Source organism: Lemur catta, chromosome 18 (assembly GCF_020740605.2).
Source record: "Lemur catta isolate mLemCat1 chromosome 18, mLemCat1.pri, whole genome shotgun sequence".
Classification (NCBI taxonomy): domain Eukaryota; kingdom Metazoa; phylum Chordata; class Mammalia; order Primates; family Lemuridae; genus Lemur; species Lemur catta.
The window spans coordinates 42809712-42828282 of record NC_059145.1 but is presented as its reverse complement, the minus strand read 5'-3'; the positions used below and the strand labels follow the sequence as shown (position 1 = coordinate 42828282).

General features: G+C 49.3%; 1 protein-coding gene across 1 annotated transcript; it reads left to right on the top strand.

The window, feature by feature from the left end:
- Positions 1–877: 877 nt before the first annotated feature.
- Positions 878–2673, top strand: TMEM158 (transmembrane protein 158). Its single transcript, XM_045529629.1, has one exon. The coding sequence runs from the start codon at positions 1134–1136 to the stop codon at positions 2013–2015; it is 882 nt and encodes a 293-aa protein (XP_045385585.1). The 5' UTR covers positions 878–1133; the 3' UTR covers positions 2016–2673.
- The last annotated feature ends 15898 nt before the right edge of the window (positions 2674–18571 follow it).

The window sequence follows — 18571 nt, the reverse complement described above, 5'->3', positions numbered from 1 at the left end:
AAACCAGCCGAGGGCGGGCGCGGTGGCTCACGCCTGTAATCCTAGCACTCTAGGAGGCAGAGGTGGGAGGATCGCTTGAGCTCAGGAGTTGGAGGACAGCCTGAGCAAGAGCGAGACCCCGTCTCTACTAAAAATATTAAGAAATTATATGGACAGCTAAAAATATATATAGAAAAAATGAACGGGGCATGGTGGCACATGCCTGTAGTCCCAGATACTCGGGAGGCTGAGGCAGGAGGATTGCTTGAGCCCAGGAGTTTGAGGTTGCTGTGAGCTAGGCTGATGCCACGGCACTCTAGCCTGGGCAACAAAGCGAGACTCTGTCTCAAAAAAAACAAAAAAAAACAAAAAAACAGCCGAACTCTCCAGATTGAACGTTTTAAGAGACACCGTGGAAAGGCAGAAAGAGCTACTGGAGCGGAGCTGTTTCTGGCTCGTGGGGTGGCCCGGGGTGGGGGGCCGTCCCCACCCCCCAGCTTCCGTTTCCCCCTGTGTAAGACGGGGTGGCGGGAGGGGGTCCAGGTGAGCACTAAGGCGAGACAGCGCAGGCTTCCCCCAGGCGTGACAAAGAGATGGTGTCGCAGCCCTCGAGCCTCCCTCGGAAGACGCGATTCTCCCGTCCGCTGGCTGCCCCCGCCCGCCCGCACCTGCACCTGCCGGGCCCGGCGATCCCCCCTCCGCGCGGCCCGGCCACGCTCCCGCCCCAGAGTCCCACCCACGCGCCCGGTCCCGCAGCCCTCCGGCCCCCCCGCCCGCGCGTGGGACTCCGCCTCCCCCGAGTCCCGGCGCCCGGCGAGCGGAGGGCGGGCCGGGGCGGGGCGCGCGGGAGGCGGAGCCAAGCCGGGGAATCCTGCTCCGGGCAGGCGCCCGGCCCCGCAGAGCAGCCCGGCCGTCCGAGGGCCCGGCGCCGGGGGCGGTGGGGAAGCCCAGACGCTGCCGGGTCTGGAGGGATCCCCGCGCCGAGCGAGCCGCCGCCACCGCCTCCGCGCCGCCCCCGCGGGCTGGCAGCGCCCGGCGCGCCCGCGCTCCGCCCGGCCACCGGCTCCCGCTGTCCCACCGTCCGCCCGCCGGCCCTCGCCCGCTCGCCATGCAGCCGCCGCCGGCCCCGCGCGCGTAGGCGCCCGCCACAGGCCATGCTGCCCCTGCTCGCCGCGCTGCTGGCCGCCGCCTGCCCGCTGCCGCCCGCCCGCGGCGGGGCCGCGGATGCGCCGGGCCTCTTCGGGACGCCCCCCAACGCTTCAGTCAACGCGTCGTCCGCGGGCGAGCCGACCGCCCCGCGGCTGCTGGCCTCGGCGGCGCCCGGCTCCCCCGAGCGCCCGGGCCCGGAGGAGGCGCCGGCGGCGCCGTGCAACATCAGCGTGCAGCGGCAGATGCTGAGCTCGCTGCTCGTGCGCTGGGGCCGCCCGCGGGGCTTCCAGTGCGACCTGCTGCTCTTCTCCACCAACGCGCACGGCCGCGCCTTCTTCGCTGCCGCCTTCCACCGCGTCGGGCCGCCGCTGCTCATCGAGCACCTGGGGCTGGCGGCGGGCGGCGCGCAGCAGGACCTGCGCCTCTGCGTGGGCTGCGGCTGGGTGCGCGGCCGCCGCCCCGGCCGCCTCCGGCCCGCCGCCCCCGCCACCGCCGGGGCGCCCACCGCGCTGCCCTCCTACCCCGCGGCCGAGCCGCCCGGGCCGCTGTGGCTGCAGGGCGAGCCGCTGCATTTCTGCTGCCTGGACTTCAGCCTGGAGGAGCTGCAGGGCGAGCCGGGCTGGCGGCTGAACCGCAAGCCCATCGAGTCCACGCTGGTGGCCTGCTTCATGACCCTGGTCATCGTCGTGTGGAGCGTGGCCGCCCTCATCTGGCCGGTGCCCATCATCGCCGGCTTCTTGCCCAACGGCATGGAGCAGCGCCGGACCACCGCCAGCGCCACCGCGGCCACCCCCGCCGCAGTGCCGGCAGGGACCACCGCGGCCGCCGCTGCCGCCGCCGCCGCCGCCGCGGCCGCGGCCGTCACCTCGGGGGTGGCGACCAAGTGACCCGCTCCGCTCCTCCTTGCGTCCGTCGTGTGTCCGCGCTCGCGGGTGCCTTTCCCGCCGGGAGACCCGGCCGGTGTGCTTCGTGCTGTAGTATCGTTAGTTCTTCTTCCCGGGATGGGGCCGCCGAGAGGCCTCGCAGTGTTTGAAAAGCAGGGGTTGTGCTGCGCTTCCAGTTCCGAAAAGCAGATGCGAGCCCTGGGACCGAAGGGTGGGATCCGCAGCTCGGAAGACGGAGAGAGGGAACTGGGGCCCTTTCCCCTCTGTTGCACCCCCTGCCCGCCTCCCTCCCCGCACCCACGTGCCCTCTATTCATGGCAGAAAATGACCAAATCCTGTGTATTTGTTTTATATATTTAATAACTGTTTTAAATGAAAGTTTTAGTAAAAAAAATACAAAACAAAAAGATTAAATTGCTATTGCTGTAGTAAGAGAAGCTCTTTGTATCCAAACATAGTTGTATTTGAAGTTTGTTGTTTTTTAATTTATTTTAAAAGGGGGGGAGGGCACGGGAAGGATTTAACACCGATACATTGTTACTGCTGAAAATGAACTTTATGACTCTTTTCCAAGTCGATCTATCCAGTGACGTGGCCTGGTGGGCGTTTCTTCTTGTATTTATGTGATTTTTTTGGCTTTTAATACAGACATTTTCCTCCAGACATGCGTATGTAGCTTCTTCTTTATTTGGTTTAGGAAAAGGAATCCAAGAATTGCGAGATATTACCCTAAAACGTGAGAGAGGGAATCTCCAAAAAGTTAGAGAAGGGTGAATTCTATCTGCCTCACCTGGCTGGAGAGGTAGGAGGTGCAAGCCCTGTCACCTGCCCTCCTGGCCATTGTTCTACCTCTCGCCACACTAGGCCCCCTCACCCACGCCCACCCACTCCCCACCTGTTGTGGTGGCAAGTAGAGTTTTACCTGATTTGTGTTTTTACTCACTGTCCCAGCCTCTGAAAAACACTCACTAAAGTGTCAAAATGGTAAAATCAATAATAGTTCCTCTGAGCTGGGTGTCTTTCACAAAAATGACTCATTTTAAAAAGCATATAGATTTCATTTTCGTATGTGTGAACTTTAGCAGATGAGCACTTTACAAAAGCTGGTTTTAAAACCTGATATATTATTTTGGTATTAAGAATTTTTAAGAAGGGGAACTCTTGGGGAATAAGTAGTTAATGATCACAAGACTTTCTTTACTCTTTGGTTTCCATGTTATTATGGTGTCTGGGTTTCAGAAGAGTAAGTGAAAAGTTCTTAAAGAGACAATATAACAACAATTTTTTTTCATGAATACTTAAGATTTTTCTAGAGCTGTAGTTCTCAAAGTGTGGTCCCTGGGCCAGCAACATCAGCAGCACCTGGGAACCTGTTAGAGATGCAAAGCAGGGCTCCACCCAGGACCTGTCGAGTCAACCCAAAGGAACCAGATACCATTAATTTTAAATGACACAACGCTAACGTGATCTGACCCATGACAAGGCTCTCACGTTCCACGAGCCTCAGTTTCCCCATCTATAAAGCAGGGGACATCAAACACCTGCTGTAGGGCTGTTGGTGCCTGGTACTCCCATGGCATCAGCCCACCTGCACCTGCTTCTAGCTTATCAGCTGTGTCACACCTTGTGGGGAAGGGGCAGGCTTGATTGGACCACTGATGCATACTATTCTAAGTAGCTATTGTTTATTGGGATGTTGCTAGCACCCCTCTCTATTCTGAGAATTTCTAATCACACGTATAGAAGGCTTTGGTGGTGCCACAGCTGGTCCCTCACCCCTTTCTATTTCCACGCATGTTGGCACAACTTCCAAATGCCATCATCTCCAAATCTGCCTTAGGACTCTCTGTAGTTTCTGGAGCCCCGTATTTCCATGTGCTACATAAGCCAGGGTGCTGAGGAGTCTGGGCAGCAGGTGTGGCCCTCAGTCAGCGACTGATGGGAATCTGTGGGTGACACCCGGCTCCCTTGCCCCCCAGACAAGGTAACACTGAGACAGACTGTGTGCCAGGTGCCCCCAGGGGCAAAACACTTGCTGGGTAACTCACCCTTGCTGTCTCCTTCCCCTCTCCTGGCCCACATCTGTCTCCCCAGTGGTGGTTCCTGGGGATCCCCTCCCAAATAAACTATTTACATCTGAATCTCTCAGGATTCTTGGGAACCCCAAGCAGAATCTCATTTGTTCTTTACAAAGAACTTAAGGAGGTGGATACTTTGATCTTCCTTTTACAGATAAGAAACTGAGGCTTAGAGACGTTTAGGAACTAGTCTAAGGTTACACAAGCGCTAAGGAGCAGGGCTTGAATCCTGGCATCTGGCCCCAGGGCCCCAGGCAAACCGGCACGGGTCCTACCTAAGGCAGCGGCTTGCCAGGGAAGGCTGAGGCTGCAGAGGGTAACCTACCCACCTTTACGGTCCACCTACACACACACACACACACACACACACCAGGGGAGGGGGGCAGAGAGAGACAGACAGACGGAGAGAGAATGCCCATCCCATAGAGTCATAGAGTGCCCACCACCAGGTGGTGCCCTTGCCAGGAGGCGCAGGCTGGCTCCACAGGGACTAGACACAAGCAAGTGTTGTCATTAGGTCCCACTGAGCTACTTGGAAGAGCCAAGCTGTCCGCCTTCTGCCTTCTGCCGCTGTGCGGGAGGCTGGAGCCCCAGCAGGCAGAAGCCAGACTGGAAAGTTTCTCAGAGCTCCGGGCACACACACTAGCACTTCCCAGCTGTTAGCAGTGGGAGGACCGAGTGCTCTTCTCTCTAAATCTGCCAGGAAAGTTGAGGGTTCTAGAAACCCTCTCTGTGGTCACTCAGGGCAGCAAACCAGACTCCAGCTCCCTGTTCAGCCCCCTGCACTGTGGGACATGGGCACCCCACACCCAACCTCAGCCTCCTCTTCCCCTTTGCCCGGGGGTGCAGATCTGGGGCGAGGTCTGATGAGTCAGGTGCCACAGGACAGTTATTTCGGTGGAGCTGCCCACTGTTCTGGCTCAGAGAATGCAAGTTCTCAGGCAATGACTCCCTCAGTAGCCCAAGACTGGACCTCCAAAGACAATGCCAGCTGCTGGAAGTGGTGATGGGGACACACACACACACACCCCAGTAAAAGGGGATCTGAAGGATTGCAGCAGAGCACCAACATTGTCCCATAAAATGCCTGTTCCACTCATACGCTGCTGGTGGGACTGCAAACTAGTGCAACCTCTGTGGAAAGCAATATGGAGATACCTTAAAGAGATACAAGTAGACCTACCATTTGATCCAGCAATCCCATTACTGGGCATCTACCCAAAACAACAAAAGACATTCTATAAAAAAGACATCTGCACCCGAATGTTTATAGCAGCACAATTCACAATTGCAAAGATGTGGAAACAACCCAAATGCCCATCAATACATGAGTGGATTAGTAAAATGTGGTATATGTATACCATGGAGTATTACTCAGCTATAAGAAATAACGGTGATATAGGATCTCTTATGTTCTCCTGGATAGAGTTGGAACCCATTCTACTAAGTGAAGTATCCCAAGAACGGAAAAATAAGCACCACATGTACTCACCAGCAAATTGGTTTCCCTGATCATCACCTAAGTGCACATTTGGGAATAACACTAATCAGGTGTCAGGCAGATGTGGGGGGGAGGGGATGGGTATATACCTACATAATGAGTGTGCTGCGCACCATCTGGGGATAGGACATGCTTGAAGCTCTGAATTGGAGTGGGGGGGGGCAAGGGCAATATACATAACCTAAACTTTTGTACCCCCATAGTATGCTGAAATTAAAAAAAAATGCCTGTTCCACTGCTGGTCCCCAACCTTTTTGGTGCCAGGAACTGGTTTCATGGAAGACAATTTTTCCACGGACTGCTGGGGGGTGGGAGGTGGAGCTCAGGAGTTGATGCAGGTGATGGGGAGCGGCTGTAAATACAGATGAAGCTTCGCTTGCTCTTCAGCCACTCACCTCCTGCTGTGTGTCCCCCTGCACTCCCCTCCCCATTCCTAAGTTTCATGGAAGACAATTTTTCCGTGAGTGGGAGCAATAGAGCTCTAACAGGCCACAGACTACTACTGGTCGGAGGCCCGGGGATTGGGAACCACAGTGAGGATTCAAGATGACTTAACAAAATGATGTACGATACAAAAGGATAAAAACATCTAATTGTGGGAGCTGAGGCAATGGAGAAACAGATTAAAGAGTAAATCTACCCGGAAGGAAACCTGGTATACTAAAATGTGTCTAGATAAGGGTTGCATTGAGCTTCCCAGCAGCCAAAAAAGGCAACATTAGCTGAATGGAAGATTTGTGATGCCCACAGGATTTAGACCTTCTTGCTGGTCCTAGGGTTAAGAATTTCCTAAATAACAAACCACTTTATATGAGAGTCTAGATCAGCGTTGGCCAAAATAGAAATATAATGCATACCACAACTGTGTTTTTCAATTGTCTAGTAGCCACATTTAAAAAAGAAGCAGGCATGAAAACCCCACAATGATGCAAATATGTCAAAGGGACATAGGAGCCAACTGAAAGAGCTCCTAATGGCCAAAAGCTAGAATAATTTAATCAACAAGACAAAAGAATTACTAGATTATACTAGATTATAAGCCAAAGAATAAAATAAATATCCATGAGTCCAGACTGATATAAATAAATGACTGAATAAACAATGTTTAGACATCTGAAGAAATCTAATTTGTTAACTTCTTATATTTTCAATTTAATGGCCATGAGTTGTGTGAATATTTAGAATTGTTAATTATTTAAAGTAACAAAGTTGTGGATATTGTTTTTCACAAACAAAAACACATTAAAGAATCTTGTCAACAAATAAGATGCACAAATGTACATTCACAACAATACACACACACACACACACACACATAGAAAAAAGACTAGAAATAAATAAACCAAAATGTTTTTCTTTTTAATTTTTTTTTGGAAATTCCAGATTTGAACAATAAACCAAAATGTTAACAATGGTTACCTATGGTTAGTGAAATAACAGGGTCATTTTTATTTTCTTTGTTATAGTATTTTCCCCTAAGTTTTCTAGAATAAAATTATATTATAAATCAATTATAATTGGAAAAAATTAAGTATGTGATTGGAGAAGTTGTGAGCATCCTATGGTCAGGGTAGCATTTGTTGAGATGTGCAAAACACAACTGTTGGTAAGATCCCAATCAGCTCTTTAGGCCCCATATCCTCTATAGGCAAGAAAACTCTGGATCTTGCTGTAACGGTATCTCAGCCTCTTCTGGGTAAAATCATCTCCTTTTGGGTAATTACATAGTCTCAGGTCTCTCCATCACTGCAAGGGTTTCCCTTCTGCCTCTTACTCCAGGACAGCAAGTGGTGTAGGGGAAGCTAGCACATCTTCCGGCCTTGGCCTTGTGGCACAGTTACATGTTGCCCACGAGGTTGGAGGCTCTACCTTGCTTCCTTGGCCTCACCTGGCTCTCATGGTGGCTTCTGGTCACCAAGACCCACCTGGGAAATCCATTTGACCTCTGGTTTGAGAAGTCCTTCCTCCAGCTCTCTGTTGTAAAGTCATTTTGCCTTCTGTATGGTGATGTCTTGGTGAACTCATCAGCTAGCACTGCAGCTACTTTTGGGGTCCCCCTGTAGCACGCAGGGATGTCTGAACCCCCTCCACATCTCCTGCAAGCCCACACGTTACCTACCAGGGGTGTCGTCTCAGCCCAACCTGCTGAAGCACCTCCCTTGGCCATTTCACTCTGTGGCTTGGATGTTGCATTGGATGCAGTGTTAGGCTGACCCAAATGCTCCCCTGAGACATTTGTAGAGTCCTCAGATTACAGCCAGGGAAGTGGGGACACCAGCCCTGATGCTCTTGGAGTCCTTAAAGCTGCCTGGGTGTTGCTATTCTCCCTTATACCTGAGGTTTTGCTGCTGATGTGGGGGGTGTGAAAAACCAGCATGCTCACTCCCTGACCCTGGCCTGCCTTTTCTTGCCCTCTTTCTCAACTTCTTCCCCAAGCCTCAGAATAGCAGTTCTCCTTTCTGCGGGGTAGAAACTTCCCTTTTGTCATATCTGCATTCCTCCCTCCTCTGTGATTCACTCAACGATCACTCAATTTCTCTGAGCTTTGATTTTTTTGATATGTAAAAACTCCAGCCCTGGGAGTTTTAAGAAAATCCTTTATCCCTCTGAAAAGTCTGGCTTTCAAGACTGTTATCTTGCTATGAGATTTTAAGGCTACTTCAAAACTCAAACCAGAAAAATGGTGCCTTTGATTCAAGGTGTCACCCCCCTCTTCCTCCTTAAAGAGATTTGTCCCTGCTTCCTGGCCCAGGCTAAATGGCATAAAGACTATAAGGGACACAAAGGATGAATTATGGAGAAAGAAATCTATATTAGGTGATATTATCCCACTGCTTGATTAAAAATAAATATTAAATATAAATGCAAACAAAAGCCAATAATAAATCTGTCAATTTAGCAAAAACGTTTTAAAATCTTCATATCTGATGCTGGCGAGGATATGCTGATACAGGCACTGGTGAGAGTGCAAATTTGCGAAGGCAATTTGGAATGTAATCTGGCAACACATGTCACTCCCAGGCCCCTCTGAGGGGACAAACACCCTTTGCAGGAATGGATGCCCCTGGGAAATAGGCCTTGATAAAAACTACCCATTTTCAGGATGAACACTGAGGAATGTGCGAGGGTTGTTCCGTTCCACACCTTGCACCTGGTGAGCGCACAGGTATGTAGCTCAAGTCTCCAAAACATTCAGGGTTTCGGGGCCAGTGATAGGAATGATAAACCCCCTCACCCCTCCTGTGAGAATGGCAGAGGACACCTTGCACCTGGCAGAGCCCTTGCTCTGTGAGGTTGGCATCACTCATGGAGGGCTGTCCTCCTGGGGGACTTGGGGACCTGAGGAGCTATAGGCTGGGCTGCCTCCTCTTTCTGTAACGACCTCCACACCTTTCCAGAGACTCTGCTTTCTCTACTGATATCTCTCGCGTCCCTCCACTGGCATGTCACATCCTGCAGTGATGTGCATATCACAACCATTTCTTGAAACAGGCTCTCTCAGCTGTTTCCAGAAAGATTGTGCATCTACAAACACTCAGCTAGGTCATCAAAATCTAGAACTGTAACCATGAGGAAAATATTGAACACTAGGCTTACCCCTGCAATCAAAAGAGCTTACTTCACTTTCCTGACAAATGATTGAATCTTTGTCGGCTCTGTGTTTCCCAGAAACGCTTCATCATAAAATGAAACCAGCACATAAGGTGACGTCTCCTGGGTCAGATGCATATTTCCTGGTATTACTGTGCCACTTTTATTTGACCTGTTCATTGAGCAAACACCCATTCCTGGAGCACCAGCTGAGCGCTCAGTCCTAATCTTTGAGGAGTGGGTGCCCAGGCTGAGACTGAGCCTGGCTGTTTGACAACCGTGATGGTCAGAAGGGGAGTGGGTGAAGAGGTGGGTGCTGCTCTTTTAAACTTAAATGCACGTCTCTGCCGTAGAGCCAGGGGTTGAAATTTACCTTTGACGGAAGTCTGCGTCTTTGTTTGGGAAAAAGTCTCTAATGGGCATATTCGTCAGGACTGTGATTGTTGAGGGCATATGCACATTTCAAACCAGCATGGGCAGAAAGGGGAGTTTGGTAGGTTAAGTCAGGAAAGGCCAGGAAGTAGGGGCCTGCAGTGAGGCCCCAGGGGAGACAGGAGCTAAGGCTTATTCCAGACTTTCTCTCACTCTCCCTCTGCTTCTTGTTTCTGCTGCTCTGGGCTCCGTGGCTTCCTCTGCAAGGCCAGAAATGTGCCTAAAGCCATCCCTACCCCCCAGGCTTCCACCTACCAAGTTCACTGCCACCCTTCACCTCACACTGGTTCCCCATATCCATTTGTTCCAGAAGACGTCCAGACAATGCCTACCTTCATGTTTTTGTAAGGGATAGAGAAGGGTGAGGTGGTCACAGCAATGACAGTAGCTGAGGGGAGAGGTGAGGTAGGAGATGGACGGAGGGCACCTCTAAGTCTCACAGGCTTCACAGAACCTTGGGAGCTGGGGTGAGGACCAGGGCTGCCATGAACTGTTGTGTAGGTTATGCACTGCACAACCCTAAGGGCACCACATGCTGGTGGAGGCTGAGCCCATCTCTCTGGAAGCAATTATAGTGCATTGCCCATGCTGAGAGAATACACTGCAGGTGACATAAGCCAAAGATACTTCAGCAGTGGACACTGAGGACAGCCACTACCCCAAAATAGGTCAGACACAGCTATACCTGAGCCAAGGCAATAGAAGCCTGCAGAGAAGGACAGTCCTGCAGAGCTCTCCCCAGCAGTCCCCATTTCTGAACTAGGGAAGGTAACTTCATGAGGAAAAAGGGCTGCAATCCAAATCAACAGAAGGACAAAGCTATGCAAAGGGTTTTTGGTAAAGTTTTTATTGAAGGATCAGAAAAGGGCATAAATCATAAATGTCCAATTCGATGCATTTTCATAATAAATTAAACATACCCATGTAGCCAACACCCAGATCAAGAATCAGAGCTTACCAGCACCCAGAGCCCCCCTGACTCCCCTTGCAGTCACTCCTTCAGCTCAGCTGTGGACTTTTCTCTGTGTTTGCTATGCGCCCACGAAAGCATCAAGCGGCATAGCCTAGTTCCGAGTTTTGCCTGTTCTTGAACTGTATGCAGTGGAGCCACGCAGTTTGTGTTCTGTCATGGCTGACGCTGCGGCTCACTGCCGTGACTGTGAGATGCACCCGTGCTATCGTGTGTCACCACGGTTCACGTGTCCTCCTTGCTGTACAGCATCTCATGGAGTAGACGTGCCGTTCTATTATTGACAGGCATGTGAGTAGTTGCCAGTTTTGGGCAATTACAAATAGGGCCATTGTGCATATTCTTGTGCATTATCTTTGGTAAACACACAGGCCCATTCAGGTCCAGTGTGTACCTGGGAGCGTGTGTCTGGATCACATGGTTTGCATGTGATTAGCTTGAGCAGATACTGCCACCCAGTTGTCCAGAATGCTCGTCCCAAGTCACTCTCCTGTCAACTGCATAGGAGAGTTACAGTTGTTCCACATCCTCTCCGACACTTGGAATTGTCAGCCTTTTGATTTTAGACATGCTGGGGGATTGTAGTGGTATTTTATTGTGGTTTTATGCTGAGCCCTGTTCCATAGGTTTATTGGCCATTTAAATACAGCCATGCACCGCATAACGGCATGATGGAGTGCATTTACGACGGTGGTCGTATAAGATTGTAAATACTGTATTTTTACTGTACCTTTTCTATGTTTAGATATGTTTAGATACCCAGATACTTGCCGTTGTGTTACAATTGCCTTAGTATTCAGTCCAGTGACAGGCTGTACAGGTGTGTAGCCGAGGAGACATACCGTATAGCCTTGGTGTGCAGGAGGCTGTGCCATCTAGGTTTGTGTAACAACACTCTGCGATGGTCGTACAATGACAAAATCATCTGACAATGCATTTCTTGGAATGTGTCCATGTCGTTAAGTGATGCATGACTGTGTTCTCTTTTGTAAAGTGCCAGTTCAATTCATTTGCCCCCTTCTCCTTTGAGCTGTTGATGTTGCCTATTGATGTTAGGGTTCTTTGTGTATTTTGAATCCTCTGGGGGGTGTATTTACCACAAATATCCTCTCTTAGTCTGTGACTTCCTCTTCACATTCTTGCCTTCTGATGATCACAAGTTCTTAAATTTAATGTAGTCCAGTTTATCAACATTCCCCCTTACGGTTAGTGCTTTTTGTGTTATTTTTAAAAATCTTTTCCTATTCCAGAGGCTGTTAATTTTAAAGGTGATTTTAAGTAGACAGAAATGAAGTTTCAAAATAAGATGAATCACTTACAGAAAAAAAATTTAAGCAACATTTTTATGTACGTCCAAGTTATAATGTGAATATTTTGACTCCAGAACATGTATTTTAGACTTAATTGGATTTTGAAAATCAAGGTTACTGGGTAGGCTTTTTAAAAAATTAATCATGGAATATCAGGATTGCAAAAATCTGAAGTCTTGCCTTTTGTCAGTTTGACTCAGGTCAACAAACACTTAGCGAGCTCTCCTCTGTGCCATGCTCTGTGCTGGAAATTAGGAATGTGAGATGAATGAGAAATGACCACGTGACTGGGGGCCTAGCAGGGAAGACAGTGATGCACCCCAGTCATCCCAGTGCTGCCCCGAAGGAGAGGGGGCGTCTGCTGGAGAGAGAGGCCTTCAGAAGAAGAGAGATACTTAGGAACTAGGTCTTAAGGGGCTGCAGGCAAGTTCTTAAGTGGATACAGACGGAGGGTGTTTTATTCCAGGGAGAAGGAACGGATGCTCTGCTGTGTGCAGAGTGGACTTGAATGGGGGCATTTAGAGCTTGCTTTACAAGGCTTCTGTGATCTCATGGGCCCAGACTCCACAACAAACCCCCCAAACATTCCCTTTCTAAACCTGTGATGATAACAGATGAGCAAGGACCAGGGCCAGGATGCTGGGTGGACCGTATCCTCCCACTCAGCAGCATCTTGTTGGCCCTATCTGCTCTTTGGGGGAGTGGGTGGCTTTTCAACTCACCAGGGAAAGGCCCCCTTGCAGAAAAATTGGTTTGGAAGGCCCCTGCATGAAAAGGAAGCTGTGAAAAAGGAGTCTTCCTTTGCTGAACCTCCTGTAGTGATAATTACTGTGCAATATGACCTGCCCTTTATTGTAATCATGTTTTGATTTTAAATGCCTAGCTTGTTGTAATAATGCACACCTGGCACAAGAAACAAGTTTGAGACTGATTGCAAGAGGAAAAAAAACGCTCAGTAATGGTGCTGAATAATTAAGAGGGAACAAAAAGAGAACAGACTTGATTAAGCACCAGTGGTGTCAGGCTATTCTAAACATTTTACTCACTGTATCTCATTTTATTATGACCGAAAGGCAGGGTACAACACCTCCCATTTTGCAGTTTCCACAAGCAAACAGAGATTCAGAAAGATTAAGTGACTTTCCCCAAGTCACCAGGCTGGACAGTGACAGAGCCAGAATTCGCATTTGGGTCTGAGCCTCCTTCTGGCTAGAATTGCTGCAAAGAAACCAACATGCATGATGTTTGTGGGGCCTGGTTATTTCACTGCCGCATAAAAAAGGACAAATACCCCAAGAAGGAGAGGGGCATCAGGTGATGAAGTGCCTTGAGGGGTGGCAAGCTTAGTGTGACTTCAGGGGAACTAGGTGAGTACGTGAACTGGTCTCTGCTGCCCAGAGCCTCCTTGCTTGCCCGTGAGCCTGCCCTTCCCAACAGTCACCCACAAATGCCCCATCTTTCTGCTGTCCTGCCTCCAAATGTACCCGTCTTAGCCTGTCCTTTTAGTCATTCTCCAGGCTTCTAAATAGGTTCTCTTTTCTGTTGATTTAAAAGAAAAATTAACAGCTGGTGTGGTATTGGTGAGTGTCTGCAATCCCAGCTACTTGGGAGGCTGAGGCAGGAGGATCACTTGAGCCCAGGAGTTTGAGGTTGCCGTGAGCTATGATGATACCACTGAACTCTACCTGGGGCATAGAGTGAAACTCTGTCATCAAAAAAAAAAAAAAAATTAAGGCTTTGATTCTAAGGCTTTATGTACAATTATCCTTAGCTGGATCATGATTGGTGATGACTCACTAATTGGCAATGTGGGAGTGTCCTTATGTGCCTGCAGGCTTGGAAAATACTCCCTGAGAGCTTTCCTGGTCTTGAAGTCCATTCATCTTCCCAGCATTCTCCCTCAATCTTACCCTCCCTCTGCCCTCCCTGTCCACCCATCCCTGGCATAATTAAGGATCTCATCAGTGTGTTCGATGTCCAGAGAACTCAGGGATGTTTCAATCAGCTGCTGTCACAGAGCTGCCTGCGTCTTATTCAGAGTGTTCTGATGGATTCCTGCACTCTGCTCACTCGGGAGAACTGTTAGCTTAATGCCTTTTTAGGAAAGGATCACCCGGCAGCAGAGCTGGGGAGGTTTTCTTCTGCATGTTAAACAGGGTTCAGGCAGAGATGAACCAACGTGATTGAAGGGCTGGGTTGGAGGAAGAGCGGAGACTAAAGCAGGTAGAAAGGGTGGCTGAATGCTGAGCGGGAAGGAACACAGTCACGGATGAAGGATGTCTTAAAGAAGCCAGCCTTGGAGGAAGAACGATCTCAGCCTGCGTGGGAAAGGTGGCTGTGGTTCTATTTTCCAGAGATAGATGCAAGAATATCTCCTGCCTCTCCCGACCCCCACGCTCTTCTGCAACCTTACCATTTCCCCATCGAGAGCGGGAGTCTAATTCCCCTCCCCTTGACATTGGGTGGGCTTTTGTGACTGTTTCAATTAATTGTGTACCACTGAAGTGACGCTGCATGACTTCGGAGGGTCAGCTGTAAAGGGGACCCGTACCCACCCCCCTTGCTCCCGGTGATCCTCACTCTTAAGGCCGTGAGCATTTTGACCACCTAAGGCCATCAGTCTATGAAGCAGCCTAAACCAGTCCACGTGCAGAGGCCACGCAGAGGCCGTGAGGCCACAGGAAAAGGCAGAGATGCTCTCCAGGCTCCAGCCACTGTCCCACAACAACCACATAAGAGACCAGAGCCAAATGGGCCTTTCCCAAACTCCTTACCTACAGAAATGGAGGGAAGTTACAAAACGATGATAGTTTTAAGGCAGTGGTTTGTTATGTAGCGCTAGCTAGCTGGAACGGTAGTTCTGGCCAAGTCTCTATCAGGTGAGAAAATAAATTGGAGAGTCGAAGTCATTACAAAGCACTTGAGGAAAGAAATATGTTTGCCTGCCTTTTCTGGATTTGTCATGCCAAAGCATTTTGAATCCAACTGATAGCACCCTCCCCAGCCTGCACCTTCAAAATGATGCCCTCTTTCCTTGTTATCACCAGATGGTGAGGACTCAGCCTTGGCAGCTTGCCCACTGGCTATCAGCAACCATGTGGCTCGGCCTGTGCTTCTAGGAGTCCCATCGGGTGTGCTCTTGGACCTGCAACACACTGCAGTTTCCACCCCTCCTCTGCCCCACGTCCTGCCCCGGCTCCCCCGCGCCTGGCCAGGACCACTGCCCATAAGGACATGCGGGGCAGCTTTCCCACTGCCACACCATCAGGGATTCCCATGCCGAGGCCAGCCCCCACCACCAGTGACCCACTGTGTCCTCCAGACCCTAAAGCAGTTGTGCCTGGGCCCAGGGTCTCAAAAAACTCTCACATGACCAGCTTCAGCCTCTAACCCCTTTCTCCATCACGGTTCAAAGGACAGAGGCTTTAGCATCACTTAGTGGTCCTTCTGTCTCCTCCAGCCCTTCCTCGAAATAAAACTCATCCCTCCTCCCCTCACTACAGATCGAAAGATCCTGTCTATACAAAGAGATGCTGGGTCGGGACAGAGTGTATTTTACACATTGGGCCCCCGCTCAGCCCACCAAAAATGCTCTTTTAACTGGAATCATCGCAAACAATGGTCTCATCGCCACTGTGTACATTCAACATTAGAGGAGTCATAAACTGAGAATAGAACTCTTTAAATTGCATTTCAGGAAAATAGGGTGAGAGAATGGAGATACAAAACCTGCCGGCAGTAAAAATCAGTTACGGGAATCTTTCCTAGTAGGTTTTGTGGGAGCATTATCACAAGTTTCATTATAGACTTGAGCAGATACGGGTGCCATTACAGACACATATCACAACTTGGGTTATTTACAAACCACTGTGCTTTAAAAATGCATTTAAATTATGTCATGCAGGCTGAGATGACTTTACACAATAGACCTGAAATTGGCTAGAAGCTGGTTACCCCAGAATCCCGATCTACATGATTGGTTGGATACATTTGTGGCAGGGTACTTCCATCAGGGCACTGGGCGTCTGAAAAGACAACTATGGCTGTATCGAACATTTTTATAACTGTGCAGAACAGAATGCGAGCTGAAACCTGCAGCTGCTTCCCTGCTTGGAGTCTCTAGACAAGACACTAAGGATGAGGAAATTATTTCTTGAGACCTTATGAAAATTAAAGACATGAGAAAGAAATGAAAAGCAAAGATACAGCTTTAAAGAGTCTGAGACAAGGAAAGAGATGTTCAGTGTCAGAGAACGTGGATGCAGAAGAAATTGGAGTGGCAATGTTGAAGCAGAAGCCACTGTGATCACAAACTGCAAATGACATCTCATCAGAATCTCCCAAGGTGAGAAGCAGCACACTCAAAACAGCTCATACTTGCGGCTGCTGTGGGCAGACTTCCCAGCCCCTACCTGCCCTGAGGTTTTTGAGGAAATAATCAAAATGTCCTCAACTCACAGCAGCACCTCGCTCCTGGCATAGAGACCTGTCGGACCCGCCACCTCCTTCTTCCCCTGTTGGGGAGTTGACGCCCACCTGTGGCCTTTGCCTCCTTTTCTCTGCCTCCACTATGCGTGTGCAGTCCATTCAGTCTCACCGCGCAGATGCACGGCTGCTACCCACACGCTCATCCAACAAGACCCCAGTTTTGTTCTGCACCTACCGTCCTCCACAGCAGTTGTATGATTTGTAGGGGATGAGCCCATCCTCATCCCCAAAGCGTGAGTCCTAATTGGTGTAAACCAACGTTGGTGGCACCATTACCCTTGTCTGTGATTGGGTTAGGCAGGAACGTATGATACAATTCTGGCCAATGAGAGATGAGTGAAAGTTTATGGGAGCTTTGGGGAAACATTTTTTTTTTACTGATAAAAAGGGACACACGGGAGGAGATGCCTTTCCCTTTTGTCACTAGACATTGTTGGGTCTGCAGATGATGCTGGAAATGTGGTGACCATCCTGAAACTAAAAACGGAGCCAAGCCAATGATAGAAGAGCAAAAAGATGGGAAGAACCTGGGGCTTTGGTAATGTCATTGAGCTGCCAAGCTAGCAACCTTGGAGACACCCAAGCTTGGGTATTTTTATCGGTTAATCCACCATCGGTTGGTATTTCTGTTGCCTATATCTGGATATATCCTAACTGATACAACCATTTAACTTTCTTCCTCCTCCATTCTTCCAGCTCTTGCCCAGTTGGGGAGAGGAGGTTGGGGATTCTCTCTCTCTTTCCTTTCCTTTCTTATTCCTTTTGTGAACCCAAAGATAGGTTCACCTGCTGCTAGGTTTAAGAGATAGCTGAAACTTACACTTGAATCATAGAAATGGATACTCTTAAGTTTTAAAGTGAAATGAGCCATCAAATTCCAAAGCAATTCTTCTAATCTTCAGAGGTCATGGACCCCTTTGAGAATCTGATAAGAACTAAGAAATAGCTCCTTAGAAAACTGCACATGTCTATATGCTAAAGATTTCAGAGGGGTTGGAAATCACTATTGAGAATCTCCACCACCTGAAGTATGTCATGGTGCTGTGTGCCCAGCCTAGGTTAGGCTTTTTTTTAATTCAAGACACGGGATGGAGAAAAGTTTCTTCACGAGAATTCAGGGAAAAGCTTTAACAGAGAGCAGTGGGCCCGAGGCAGGGTTGGGACACAGCACTCTCACGAGAGAAGAAGTCATAGAGAGACTGGACTGTGTTGTCCAAGGGTCTATGGAATGGAGGGGCGAGGGCAAGAGAGAAACTTTGGCAGATAGGCAAGAGGAAAAGGGAAGCAGTGCTGGAGATGGTCACAGTGTGGGATGCGCTCTCCACGTAACCCCTCAAATCTTCACTGCAGTCACCAAACTCATGGAATGTTGAGAAAGGTTGGGTTTCCTGTGGAGAAGAATGATGGGGCTGAGGTCCACACTGGGTTTGATGTGAGGCAACACACACAGATAGAAACAAAGAAAAGAGTGTTTTGAAAAAAGGATCTGGCCCAGACATGGTGACTCATGCCTGTAATTCCAGCACTTTGGGAGTCTGAGGCAGGAGGATCACTGGAGGCCAAGAGTTTGAGACCAGCCAGCCTGGGCAACATAGCAAGACCCAAAAAAATGGAAAAGTTAGCTAGGTGTGGTGATGCTTGCCCGTAGTTCCAGCTACTGAGGAGGCTGAGGAGGGAGAATCACCTGAGCCCAGGCATTTGAGACTGCAGTGAGCTATGATTGCACCACTGCACTCCAGCCTGGGCAACTGGGCCAAACCCCTTCTCTAAAAATAAATAAATAAATTTTTAAAAGAACTAGGTATTGGATTGTGCAGAAACTAGAGAAAATCTCTGAACTTACCTAACGCACTATACAGGATGATTAAGTCACATTTACTAAATCTCCAAGGGGCAGGAAGGCCCCAGGTGACGTTCAGATCACACGCACAGCCTTGCATTGAGCAACATGCCCAGAGTGACACAGTATGTGGTGAGCTGGGATCCCAAGCCTATTGTGACTCAGATCCGTTAAAGTAAAGAAAAACATTTTTAAGGTTATTGTTCTTAATGACTGGCATTGCCATGATACGGCCTTCTATTTTTATTATAACTTTGCAATAATTTGGCTATATTCATTATTCACTCATATTAATCAACAATCTATTATATGCGTGAGGTATTCAAGGTTGGATTTGGGTTTTCAGATG